The 14083-nt window shown below is 34.7% G+C and overlaps 1 protein-coding gene across 1 annotated transcript in view; it reads left to right on the top strand.

Annotated features, from left to right (window-relative positions):
* LOC108764123 (plectin) overlaps positions 1-14083 on the top strand; it is a 69642-nt gene that overhangs the window by 22791 nt on the left and 32768 nt on the right. The window contains exons 4-5 of the mRNA XM_018512175.1: positions 9151-9240; positions 10003-10173. Of these exons, the coding sequence (XP_018367677.1) occupies positions 9151-9240; positions 10003-10173 (261 nt within the window). The remainder of the gene's footprint in view (positions 1-9150; positions 9241-10002; positions 10174-14083) is intronic.

The following is a 14083-nucleotide window of genomic DNA, read 5'->3' as shown; positions in this document are numbered from 1 at the left end:
GTGATAAAATATGTATGAAGTATCTTATTATCTAGTAATTTTGTACCATGTCAGCCGTACTTATAAATCATTGTTAAATGTAAAGTTCTTGCTAAGTGTTTTCTAGATTGATCATGGTAGATAAAATTGATAGAGAAAAACACCGTTATATAGACAATCACTTGCCACGTTGCAAGTTTACTGATTAGATTAAATAATAACTTAACAGTAAATACTTTGTCGAATGAATTCTTGTGATAATTAATAGATGGATAATTATTTTAAATTGCTCGTTTATGTAAGCGAGATTATACGATATCAGATTAATAAGAGATGTGTAATTATTGCTGCTTCTTGGTATTTTCCATTACGACTGGTAAAAGAAAAATCGTAATTGAATTTTCAAGTCTCAGAATCTTCCAAATTTTTAAGTCGTGAAACTTAATATTAATTAAAATGATCTCGCTTAATCCTACGTTACTCGCGTGGTTTCTTTAACGTGGTTATTCGCATGGAATGTTTCTGACACTTCAACGTTACAGCTTTGGCCAAAAATATTAAGCACTTTATTAATCATTATTTAAAGTTTTAGCTCAAAAATTGATTTATGTATAGCTTTTGCTGTAAATTATTCTTTGTCTAAAAAATCCTTTATATATAATGCTGGTAAATGAATTCCAGATAAATTAAAAAAATTTAGATGTTTAATATTTTTGGTCAAGGCTGTATATCTCAATTTTTATTGTCCTCTTTGATGATTTACAATTAAATAAAGATTGATAATATTCTAATAATATTTATTCGATAATATATTTGGTAATATTGATAATATTTTATATATTCTGTAGATAAAGATAAATGCAAAAAATGTTTTTAATTATGAAATAATTTGCGCTAAATATAATAATGTATATAAATAGTATTTATATATTTAGAGCAAATTTATAAAGCTGGGGGTGTCCTGGACACCCAACGCGAGAAAGAGTCAATCATATGAAGGAGATACCTTCGCACACATATTTTTGTCAGTAAATCTGGGTGAAGCTGTTTGTGCCATGCATCTATGTCCAGGCATAAATATTCAATTAACTCATCAATTATACTTAAGTGAGAGAAAATCATGACACGGAGAGACCCGAGAGACCGTGCCTGCTTTCGTTCGGTGGTATGCACCGCGCGTATGTCAGTCAGGACTTAATACAGACAATGATTCATCCGTCACGGTGGAGCCGCACCAAGTCGACTCGAGTTGAGTCGAGTTGAGCCGCGAGGCAGACCGGGTCGGCGGCTCCAGGAATGGTTCGAATCACGGCCGTATACGGGTGGAGTTGTCCCGTCGACGTATAATTATCGTAAGCTGGCATCGTTCTGTCGTGCCGTTTCCTGCCCACCGTTTCTCATTCCTCGCCTCACTCTCGCTGCGCTTCTTTCGTCGGTTGCGGATAAAACTGGATGATCTCTGTGCGAAGTTGGCAGACCATTTTCAGAGAACTTCGATTCTGAGAGGAGAGTCCTGACCCTTGCCCAAAAGGTTTTAGAGTACCCGATAAATTTGAAAAACAAAAACCTAAACAACACAGTCCAAAATTAGGACATAAGACGTTTAAGATTTTTGGACATAAAACATTTAAGATTTTTGCACATGTGTGTTGTCTGAGAAGTTTTGGCAATTAGGTTTTAAAAATGAAGACTAATCGACTATTTGCTTTAGATCTTTTGTTACATTAACTTAGTTACAATTTTTTTATTGCAATCATAATTGAATCCTAAGATTGTTTGATAGGACAGATATGAGGTACGAGATTATCTGCGAATTCAATTGGATGCTCTAGGAGACTCTTGAAAAAATATTAGATTTCCAGAAGAAAAATTTTTATCTACGAGGACTTGGAAAATATCTGAAAAGTGGAAAATCACTAGAATTTCTGGTTTACTGATACACTGATCAGTATATTAATTCTTGAAAGGCTTTAACCTGGGACTTAAAAAAACCGGCTTTTGCAAAAAATTGTTTACGTGAAAAGATTCGGAAAATAATATATGTCAGATTTAGTAAATTTTTTGCGAATTCATCAAGAAATTTGGGAATGATCTTTTCTTGGCCGAAATTGGCAATTGAGGGAGGTCGTCGCAATGAAAGAAAGCAAACGTCTGTGTTCTCATTGAACGAAGTATAATACTTATACGAACATCAAGCGTGCTCCGTGTGAATGGCGTTTTAATGATCACGGCCTTCCACGTTGGCTCATGTATCACGTGCACCTTTGTAACTCGACATAACGTTCTATTGTTGATACGTGCGATCGGGTGCGGGCGGTCTCTCTCAGTGTAACGAGAACAACTACAGGGTCAAGGTATCACAAACTTATATACGTTCGCCAATTATTTGCTTAAGCCTCACCTTGTGACGAACAAGTTCAACCTATTGAAAGATTTCTGCACAGGAACACGTTCATCAATATTTACTTTCAATCACTAAGTAAGCTATTGGCGCCTCGATATATTTGCTGAGGAAAGATCGTTTTCGGATTTCGAAGAATCTGTAGTTGAGAGAAACCTTTTCTTTGAGTTTCGAGGGATCCTGGTGAGTTTGAGGAACTGAATTCATCGGCATCTTGAAATCTCGAAATGGTCTCGCGCGGGACAGGGGGTACCATAAAAATAACGATATTTACGTGTTACGCGATTACCGGTTACCAGTATCGACCCACGGTCGGTCGGTTTTGCGCGCCCACGTTTGGTCTTGCGAGCCTGACCTTATTCGGAAACCCTCTTCGAGAGTGCCGTTCCCGATTTACCACTTCCCGCTCGGTGGTAGAGGTGGGGCTGTAGGGCAGGTGAGGTAGTGTTTAATTTCTTTGGGGCGCCGCGACAGCCGTCCGGTGCACGGATGAGCCTAAAGAGAGGGTGCAATGAAAGAGGAAAAGAGCCTTTTTGCTGTTGTTTTTAGCTTTCGTTTTCTCTTTGATCAAGTATGCTTTTGATTCACGACATAAATCCGCGGCGCTTACGTAACAGTAACATGTCGATACTATCGGCGTCCTATTTGCATTCTGAGTTTTTTTTGTATTTGTGACTGTCCATATAAAAAAGTTTGACTGTAAAGTTTTGCGTTTATTAAATCATTACCCAGGTAGTTGGCTGACTCTATTTGTTGTCAATATTTTTCACGTTAAAATGACATTAAAGATGTCATTTTGATGTTATAATGTCGATAAACGTCAGCTTGCCATCTGTATAGTAATGTATTTTTAAAAAATAAAGTCTGGGATGTTATATCTTATAGTTTAAGTACCAAAAAGACTAAGAAAGCGATTTTCATCAATTGATAAACTAAAGACCTCTATTGTTGTCTAGGAGAATTTATCCGTAGAAAAATGCGCGGCCTCGTATACGTTTAAAACTTATATCAAAGCTAAAAATGACTTCGAATAATGTTAATTATTATATATATATATTTTTAATATTTAATAAGATACAACTAAGTGTCTAAAGTCTGGTTTTTTAATATATGCTTCTAATGTTTTGATAAACACAAAATTTATAACCAGATTTTTTTGTCACTGCATTATGTTTCAATGATAGAATTCCTAGATTAAAAGTTTCTAAATAGATGCCACGGTTTTACCGATATTGTTACTAATGAAATCAAGTAATTCTATATTTTGGTCAATGAGTAAATATAAAAGGATCAATCTTACACAAGTTTGTTATATTTATCCGATAATTTTTCTTTAGTTAGTAATTTATATAATCTCGTGTTTTTGTGAATTGTTGAATGTACACTTTATATATATTTCTTCCGAAAAATTTATATTATGTAAAGACTACTTTCTCGAGAAACATTGTCTTTAATTGTTCTTTAGGTGTTCTTTACCGTATTCTGGTCAAAATACAGCAAGTTGTGTGAATCGTTCTCCGTAGATAGCAATTTTGTTGCTTCGTGTTGTAGGACTTTGTGTTACGTTTGCAGAATCATGTATACCGGAAGTGGACGATCTACGCAAACCGAGGCTAGAATAGTGAATGTGGCTGAACGAAAAAACGTAATAACGAAGCTAATAAATAATATCTGCGCAAAATCTTCCGCGCAAAATATATTATTTGAAAAACGTTATTTAAATGAATGCACGATCCACATATTTATCAAGATAATTACGATAATCATATGTTATCATCGATGTGTAACGATAAGACCAAGAGTAAATCGCTGTACTTAACGCACCGTATCCTCCCACGCGATTGAACCAATTATATGTAAATCGTTACTGCAATTACATCGATTTCTTGCTTTTTTGTGTTTCCTGCAGCACTGGAAATACGTCAAGGTATGTATAACTCCTTTTAGGATATAGGAAAATGATGCCATCTATCAGTGCATCGCGATATTGACTCAAAATTTTCATAAAGCACGTTGTTTAGATCTAGCCTTTGGTGCCACTCTATACCGTTTTATTAGTTACTTATCATATTAATATTATGACAAATAATTAATTTAACATATTTTCTTTCTTTTTTAATAATTATTCTCACGAACCTTTAAATATACAATTCCATTAAAAACCTGCAATAAAAAGAGCGTTATTTAATAAAAATTTGTATTTTTTTAGAAATATTGTCAAAATAAGTATTTAACCTGTTTATTCTGTTTAATAATTGTTTGGTTTCTACTTAGTTTTTTCAGAAAATTGTGTGTGATTAAATCTATATCTATGATATTCTCAAATACTAATAAATAGGAAAACGATCAGTAATATGTTATTTATTATTGTATAGTAATTTTAATTGGGATATAAAAACACAATAATTGTTTGTGTAAGAAAAAAATCGGGTGATTATTACTTAATTACAGTTACCTAAAAAATAAAAGAAACTTTCGGGTATGTTATACCGAGAGTGATACCGAAGGACTAGAATAAGTTACGTGAGTGACATTAATTGTTTTGTTTTAAGCAACCAATTTCAAATAATGGAGGATTGTTACCGTAATAATAATAGCAATGATCTGTTGTCAGTCTTCATATGCGGTGGTTATCCCACCAACGACTCGCGCATTCTTCCAAAAGACTTTTTCTTAACGCACATATAAATTACGAACGTAGTTGCAACGGCCGGTATAATTACTTTCATTACCGTCTTAAAAACATTCATCGTACCGTTACGTGTCCCATCTGTTATTCTTATTCTCCCGTGCTTCTAATGCCTTTATGACAAAGTGGCGTTCATGCCGAAACGGCACGTCAGGAATTACGGAGTCGCGTCACGCGACAGAACAAGACATACCAGAAGTAATGTTCTCGTTCTGCCCTTTACCGCATATCCGACCCTTCACTTCGTGACTCTAGAATGCGAAGAATTTCGACCATCTTGCCGCACGAAGTGACTAATCACAGTGAATGTGATGAGACGCTCACAATCAATCATATTGTGCAAAGCAATTGAGCACTAATTACCAGTCTATTTACGGGAGCTAATTTTAAGAAGATATTTTCTGTAATAAAGATAGCGACTGTAATAGCTCTTTTCGTGTATTTCGTGTATATTCTTACCTTCTTTAAAAATTTTATTTTGATTTTTATTGCCTAACTGATTTTGTTATTTCCCTTGATTTTGCGTTCAAAATCGATTCGTTTTACTGAAAAAGATTAATAGAGTTGAAACATTTTTTACATCATTATTATTCTGAATAAAATTAATTAATTATTTTGCTTTAAATTTTATCTTTTGCTGTTTATTGACCTTGATTTTACTTAATTTTATAAATCGAATGTAAATCTTATATACATTACGGATTTATCACACAGAGTGTACTTATAGATTTAGCAAAGTCTGTACTGAGAGAAAAATGTTTGGTATTTGTAACTATAAATACATATTTGTAACTATAATTATGATTATTACTGCTATAATAATAGTAACAGTAACTATGTATATAGTTCTAGCAACAAATGTATATAGTTGGCAACATAAAATGACTATAATTATAGTCGTTATAACCATAAAATAGTTGAAATTACCATAAAAATGATTCAAGTGACTATAATTTTATAGTTATATTTGGGGACAACTATAAAAAATATGGTTGTCCCCAAATATAACTATAAAATTATATACATTATAACACTATATACATAGTTACTGTTACTATTATTATAGCAGTAATAATCATAATTATAGTGATATGTAATTATAGTTACAAATACCAAACATTTTTCTCTCAGTGTGGGAGCGTGTTTTACGCGTCTTAAGATGAAAGAAGTTTGTGCGGAAATACTTAAAGTTATAAGACCTTAAAACTGCCGAAGTCAGCCGTTTATTATTTCTAAGTAAACGGAGTTTGCCAACAGTTGGCAAACGGTTGTCCGTCGTAATTTGTTATTACGCGGTTTAATGAAAAGAGTATACAAATTGCAGTAACGCAATTGTTACAGATTGTTATTAACGAATTAGTCCAACGCAGATAGGAAACATTTGCGAATTACGTTCAGAATAATAATTTTTTTGTCGCAGCTAATAAAACATAATAATAAATATAAATAGTTGACGTCATATATCATATGATAATTAAATTATATGTTATAAAATGACCGAATATTTATTTGAGTGATTTCCATGAATTTTTGGGACCAACCGGCTTTTTTCTTTGGAATTTAAATACCATCGCTTTATCATCATTTTTATAATGTACTTTTTATGATGCACGTATTGCGACGTTTACGATTGAATCATGTCAATGTTTATAAATTTTACGACGCGTGTGATATAACCGTCGACTTTTTCGATACTGCTATTAATCCTATTCACACGCAACAGAAAGGAACGAGTGTCGCAATGTCGTAAAATGGAACACGTCAAAATCATCCTTTGAGACGCATAGACGCGACTTGTTGCAATTAGTCACGGTTACGAAAGGCGGATGGGAGGCGGATCACGCGCTGTTCTGTCAATCGCTTGACATTTACTCACCTGGCTGTGCAGGACACGCGACGCACGCAACAGTGCATGCGTGTGCGACGCACGCGATGCACACGCTCGCGCGCAGGGGCGGATAATTTTTATTTTTAAATATACACGAATATGTGTAGAGAGAATAATTGTAATGAAAATTTATTGTATCAACTTTGAAAGTATTTTTAAAAGTTCAAAGTATCTTAATTTTATTATGAAGATATTTTTAGCTGGAAATATCCGGTACAAAGAAAGGAGCGTTCTTTTTAACCTTGCATTACTCGCGTGGATTTTTTTTACATGTAGTTACTTGCGTGGGATGTTTCTGCCATTTTATCTCAATTTTCGTTGTTCTCTTTAACGATTTACAATTAAATAAATATTCGTAATATTTTATACTCGCTTTAGATGAAAATAAATACAAGAAATTCTTTTTATAAGTATATAATTTATTTGAAATATACCTAATATTGTGTATGAATATATAACTCAATCTCTTGAATTAAATAACATTTTGTTAATTTTAACTTTCATGTGTGTCCAAATGTAAGTCAATTATTTCTATTATAAATATCGTCCATATTAACGTATATATGTAGTGAACAATAAATTAAAACTTTCAATCAAATTTAATACATTTTCTTGAGTTAAATTCGATTTAACTTTATTGTTTTAAATTAACGACGTATTGAATAAAAGTAGTAGCGACCTATAGAAACAATTAAAAATAACTCTAATTGAGTATAATTTGACATTGTAAATTGAAGTATAACGAATTTATAAGGTTTGGATAACCTGGATACTCTACACAAGTAATGAAGGGTTAATGTTACATTCGATCAGACCAGCTGCTCGAACCCCTAAAAATTATTCAGTTTCGAGTCCTGAAAAAAATTATTATCCGCCCGTGTCCAAGCGAGACCCTCTTTACTAATCCACGGTGACGGTTCTCATCGCTATCTTTTTCAGACTTACACGTGTCTACACGTGTGCGTCCTTGTGAACAACCAACCATGCTGTTCCCCCACCGTAAGTTCATAGCTCTCATTCGTTATCGGCCCCGACGATATGCATGATTTATCGTTTTATTTACACAGTACATCGTCAACTCTCGCAATGTTACGAATTTAAAAAAATTATGTAAAACATGCAAAGAATGCGGTATATTACACTCGCTCCTCGCCTGATCTTGCGAAAAGCTGTCCTTTGTAACAAATGTTCTTCCACGTTATTAACGCGTCATTGTCTGACTAACACCTGCACGTGATGACGTATTCGCAGTGCATGCTCGAGTTGACCATTGGTCGACCGATATGGTAACGAATGCGCCGAGCTTAATGTATGTTTTTAAAACCGGTCTGTAAATCAGCATGCGTTTACTCGTACGCGTAATCGGATTCGGATGTCGGGAGTCGGGAAACGATTTCAGACATCCTGATGATTTTATCCGTTTAATTATCGCTGTTCCTTCTTCCTTGATCTGTACGCTGTTAAATCTCAAAAGAGTAACTCAATCCCTTGAGCTAGATAACGTTTTGTTATTTTTTACTTCTATTAAAATATAAATGTAATTCTATTAAAATATAAATGAATTCTTTTTTGTGAGATTGAATTGCTTAGTTTTAAAATAAACGACGTCCATATTAACGTATGCACTTAGTAAATAATAAATTAAAATGTGATACATTTCTTGAGTCAAATTATTTAACAATGTATTGTACGTGTTTTTAAACAACATGATAAAAAAATTACACATTTCTATATTATGTTAGAAACAGTTGACAGTTTGACAGTTTATGAATTTAACAGTGTACAGACGGGATTTCTAGTATTACTGCAGCTTGAATATATCAGAATTGTGTAAAATTTCGAGTAGTATAATCCGCGCGAATGTCGCATATCTTTATTACGTCATGCGCAAACAGCAGCTATGATTATGTTGACGATACTTGTGCACATTTGACTCATATCCCACGCTTTCGCTATTTACATTATGTGTATGTAACTCTCGACATTCCTACGGTTTTTTCATTTTCTATTCATGGTAATCGCTTGAGTACATCGCCAATGGACTATACCCTTACGCATTCTTATTTTCCTACTTGGCTCTCTGTTTTTTTCTTACGTCAGTCGTTTTGATGTATTTTTTTTGCGCCGCCAGATATGTGCTTGACTCGATGTGAAAAGCGGCAATTAACTTGCCCCTTTTGGAATTTGTTGCAGGCGAGCAGACATGTCGGGGACCTGTTCGAGGATCTACGCGACGGCCACAATCTCATCTCCTTGCTGGAAGTGCTCTCGGGCGAGCACCTTGTGAGTACTTTTCGCGATGCTCTCGGACCGATATTTCTATATTTATTCTCCATTATTATCTTAACCTTTAAAGTGATCTAAAGATACGCAAGTTGGTAGATGGGGTGCTCTTCTAAATACCTTCGAAAAATTTTAATTTTATGGTTATATTTTTTATAGTATTAATTTTTAATCGAAGGATTTCTAGTATGTTAATTATTAGTATGTTAATTTTTATATATACATAGTTAAAGGATATGGAAAAAGTGGTTTCAATCAAATTAGTTGAAACCGTGATATTTGGTTTATGAGATGCTGATCAAAAGTCTCCAAGCACTTTCGGAGGACAGCATCATATAAATAGATTTTGCTGTAGCACTATTTGAAAGTTGCTATTTTGAATCTTATAAAAATTTTAAGACTTCCGGGTTTTCGACAGTATTTTTTATTTTTCTTTTTTAGAACAAAGTTTTTAAAAGAACTATTCCTGATGGGGTCTGGCCACTTCATCTACTCATTTAAAGACATTGAAGATGACAGTCAAAGTCACTCTCTTTCATTATTTTCTCTTTAAAAGGTTAAATAAATTCAATTAATTGTCGAGTTTTATCGCGGATCTGTTTCTTGCGTGGGTGCTTCGTAAAAGTTTGAGTCAGCTCCTTCCTCGGGAACAGAGTATTTGTCGTCGAGTTCTAGAATTGAACTCTATACGACAATTGGATCAAGCAGTGATAATTGTCCTTGATTGAATGTAATTAACGATAAACCGATCGCATTTTTCAGCCGCGGGAGAGGGGTCGAATGCGCTTTCACATGCTGCAGAACGTGCAGATGGCCCTCGATTTTTTACGGTACAAGAAGATCAAGCTGGTCAACATCCGGGCGGAGGACATCGTGGACGGTAACCCGAAGCTCACACTTGGCCTGATATGGACTATTATCTTGCACTTCCAGGTAAGTAACTCAGCATTTTGCAAAACATGATGATAAGCGCGATTCTCCGAGTTAACGATTGTAATAATTCGATGAACTCCAAACGAGCGAGGTTCGCCTTTCGAATCGACCAGGAGTTATGAAGTAATAACGCACGGCCACCCTACGCGTTTATGTCGAATTTACCAGTAACGTGCGAGTAGTGTCGTAAATTTATGCGTCGCGCGAGCTCGCTCGCAAGCATATGTTGTATTTTACGCCCGTTTGGTATTCAGGGAGTCCCGGAAGTCATGTACTCCTTTTCGACTGCGGATCTTTTGGAGTTGAACTTTTCTATAACGAAAATTAAAATACAGAGACCATCATTGTCATGCACGTCACATTTTTTCAGTTTCCCCTATTATATATTTTGACAATTATGTTCCGACGAATTCAGATTTTGTTGCAGTTTACATGAAATTAGATAGAGGGCAAGTTTCGCATTTTTCTAAGTTTAAAGTTTAATTTTCTCTGAGTCGGTAATTGATTTCTGACATTTTCTACATTTTTTAAAATATCAATTCCGAAGTTATTACTGCCTTGTTAAAATAATCGCCAGTTTCTTCCCAGCTTATTCTCTGGTATTTAATATCTACGGCACCGCTTGTATAATGCAAATGAAGCGGCTGCAATGTCAGCATGATGAAAACCGCCCATCGCAATTTGCTGTAATGTGTCCATCGGACTACACGATGCGTCAGTCAACCATGAAACTCGATAGAAAGTGAAATACGTGCAGAGCGTTCGAGAAATATACTTTCTCATAATTTAGTTCTACCATCGAAGCATCAAAAAATTTTAAGCGTTTTTAAACAGTCTGGAATACTTTTAAATGTATATGAGAGGCGTATTGAATTAAATGTTGGACACACAAAAAGGACGAAGTACTTCAAAATTTAGCTGAAAATAATTTTGTTGGACCATAGAACAATAATGTAGGATGCTTAAGTTGGTTGTTAAAATGTTAAAGTTCTCTATAATATTGCTCATCATGCCTGAGTATCCTACATAATCATTTTGATAATTTAAAATATTTATAGATTTATATCAAACTAAACTTCTACATGAAAAGAACGATTTTGCTGAAGTATCTAAAAATTGTTCCTACATAATTATTTGGATAGTTCAACAAAATTATTTTCTGATTTCTGTCTATCTAAATGTTTAGATACTTCAAATTTTAGATACTTCAGAAAATTTTTTTTTGTGTAGAGATTTCAGGAAAAAGCGTTCATTTCGTGTAGAGAAGGAGTTCAAACATAGTAGAACGTTTTTTCAAAGTTGGACAAAATTCATCTTGTCTTTGGAATAGTCCGTACATTAATTTTTGTCGATATGGTTTTAATATTCACGCGGTAATAGTCAGGAATATTCATTAGTCTTTTCAAATCGACTGCATTTAAACGTTGTCGCGACATGGCTGGCGTCATGTCGAAAGTATTTTGCATTTGTGTACTCATGCACGTACCGTTGAACTAACGGAATACGTTGATCCTACTGGGCGCGGCAGTACTTTCGTCGTGTTGGAAATGGCTACTCGGTCACTTGCTGCGGAACTGAACAGGGAATTAAGCTAGCTTTTTCTTTGACGTTTTCTTGATATTATTATTTCGCGTTGCAATTTGCAACACGTGGCGGAATGTTGGACAGGAAACGTTGAAAGTAGAGCTGTCTCTTTCGACGAGCGTGACAACAGATTTTCATTGCAACGCGCAAAGGTGTATTTTTTTAATTACGGGACGCAGGATAATTTGTAAGATAAGGTATTTACTACCTGGAAAAACAATGAAAAAACTTAAAATTTTCAAGGGATTTTTTTACCTTAATATATAGTTTTGTTTTGCATTGCTTGCACTCCAATAAATTTTAAAGTTGCTTTAAAAAATTCTCTAATCTTACTTGGAGAATTAAAAAAAATAACAAAAATACCTGGAAAATTTGGGAATCTCAGGGAATTTTTTTACAAGATTTCAGTAAATACCCTGTAAGATCAACTATCGATTTTGACATTTTCTTTTTAGCTGTCATCCCGTCGAAGTGACGCCGTTTCGTAATAGAACCTTCCTTCCGCCCAATTTGCGTTGTCGCGCCGAGACGCGCTGATGCCTGCTATAGCGAAGCAAATTCTTCGTGAAGGCGTTTTGCACTGCATTTCTCGGTCCGTTGCACTTCGTATCTCACCGGCCAGTGGCCTGTGTCATAAAACTTGACAGGTTGACTATTAGAATGTCAATGAACTCTGATGATTTCCCGGTTCTAACGTGATTATTTATACGTGTCGAGCCTTCCGCTTTTGCAGCTTCTGGAAAAGTGTCTTTCGACGCCTCTCGTCTCTTTGATCACGGCTCGAGATATTGAATTCCAACAGCAAAGGGCGTTCCATTGATTCCGTAACGTAAGATATTCGACGACGCGTCGTTCAAGCGACACGATGAAATGTGATTAGCGTGCGCGTTAATCAAGCGTCGCGCATACCGCGATAGGTCACATCTCGCCGGTGCGTTGTGTGCTATTTTTAGAACTCGTATGTCTCGATGTAACGTTGTGGTAGGTGCCGGTAACGAATGTACATATAGCTCGTATGGAATCACGTGCATTGCCAAAGAAAAGCGAAAGCGAGGACGGCGCGCCGGTTCGCCTCTTGCAGACTGGTCGAGGGTTCCGCACGGCACGAAATCTGCTCAATCTAGAAGGACAGGGACATCTCGCACGTATTATCATTTACACGGAGAGAATTTTCTTTTAAAATTTACCCTGAAAATATGGTGATTGTGGTACAATACAATATTTTAAAGATTTTTACCATGCACTTCAGTAAAATTGATCAAACTTATTTTATACTTTATTGTAGTTTTATTAATGAATAAGAGAGATTTATATCAAAATTCTTCGAAATATAATGTTGTCCCACGATTGTTATATTTTCAGGGTAAATTCTGAGAAAAAATTCTCTCCGTGTAGTGTAAGGGGTATTTTTCGATTTCATTGAAGTCTAGGAATTATCCCCGCCGTTTTGTACTCGTAAGTTTCGATTTTTACATTCGTATCTTAATCACCCAGCAATTTACTTACGCTCATATCTATAATTGCTTCTGCTGAAGAATTTAACTGAAATCAACTGACGTGATACGGTTTAATGAAGATATCTTGGAAGTCAATTTAATATTTGTTACATCATATTTGTAATTGCGATTTAATTGATTTTAATAACTCGGAAGTTTATCTCGACACAATCTGAGATTTATTTCTTGCGGTTCAATAATTGATTTTTAAGAGATGTTCGTATGGGTACGTATAAAAATTTATTATGTTAATAAATTTTTAATCTTACACACTTCTGGAGACTTAACTAAGGAAACTTACGCGATTATACTTATGTGAGAAATTTGTTTAATAAATTTTTAAATAGATTTTAATTTTTTTTAAAATCAAAGTTATTCAACACTAAGAGAAAGGATTTTGTTAATTTAGCAAGGCATCAGTACCTTTAACCGGTGATCGGTAAATATGTAACAACAAATTATGTTGTTGTGATTGCTGCTAATCTGCTATACCAACCAATTATTAGTAACAGACTATATAGAATCTAACCTATCTTTTGGATAGACTTTAGCTCGTTTACATAAAATTCGATGATCGTGGAGTCTTAAGTTGTAGGAAACCGACCAAGCACAGTCAAATATAGGGAGAATACTTGACTAGAATTAGTCAATTTCGTACGATTTGAGACCCTGCAACCGTCTACGACTTTTATGTCATATATATGAGCCTCTTATTTGCTAGCGATACTATTGATTATTTGTTACATTGATGAATTAATTTGCAATCGTAACAAATCGATTGTTTTTTTAACAAATATCACATTTGCTTTCCCTTGATTTGTTCCTATAAC

The sequence above is a fragment of the Trachymyrmex cornetzi genome, unplaced genomic scaffold (assembly GCF_001594075.2).
Source record: "Trachymyrmex cornetzi isolate Tcor2-1 unplaced genomic scaffold, Tcor1.1 scaffold393, whole genome shotgun sequence".
In the NCBI taxonomy this organism is placed as follows: Eukaryota; Metazoa; Arthropoda; class Insecta; order Hymenoptera; family Formicidae; genus Trachymyrmex; species Trachymyrmex cornetzi.
Note: the sequence above shows the minus strand (reverse complement) of the source record. Positions and strands in the feature narration are given on the sequence as shown.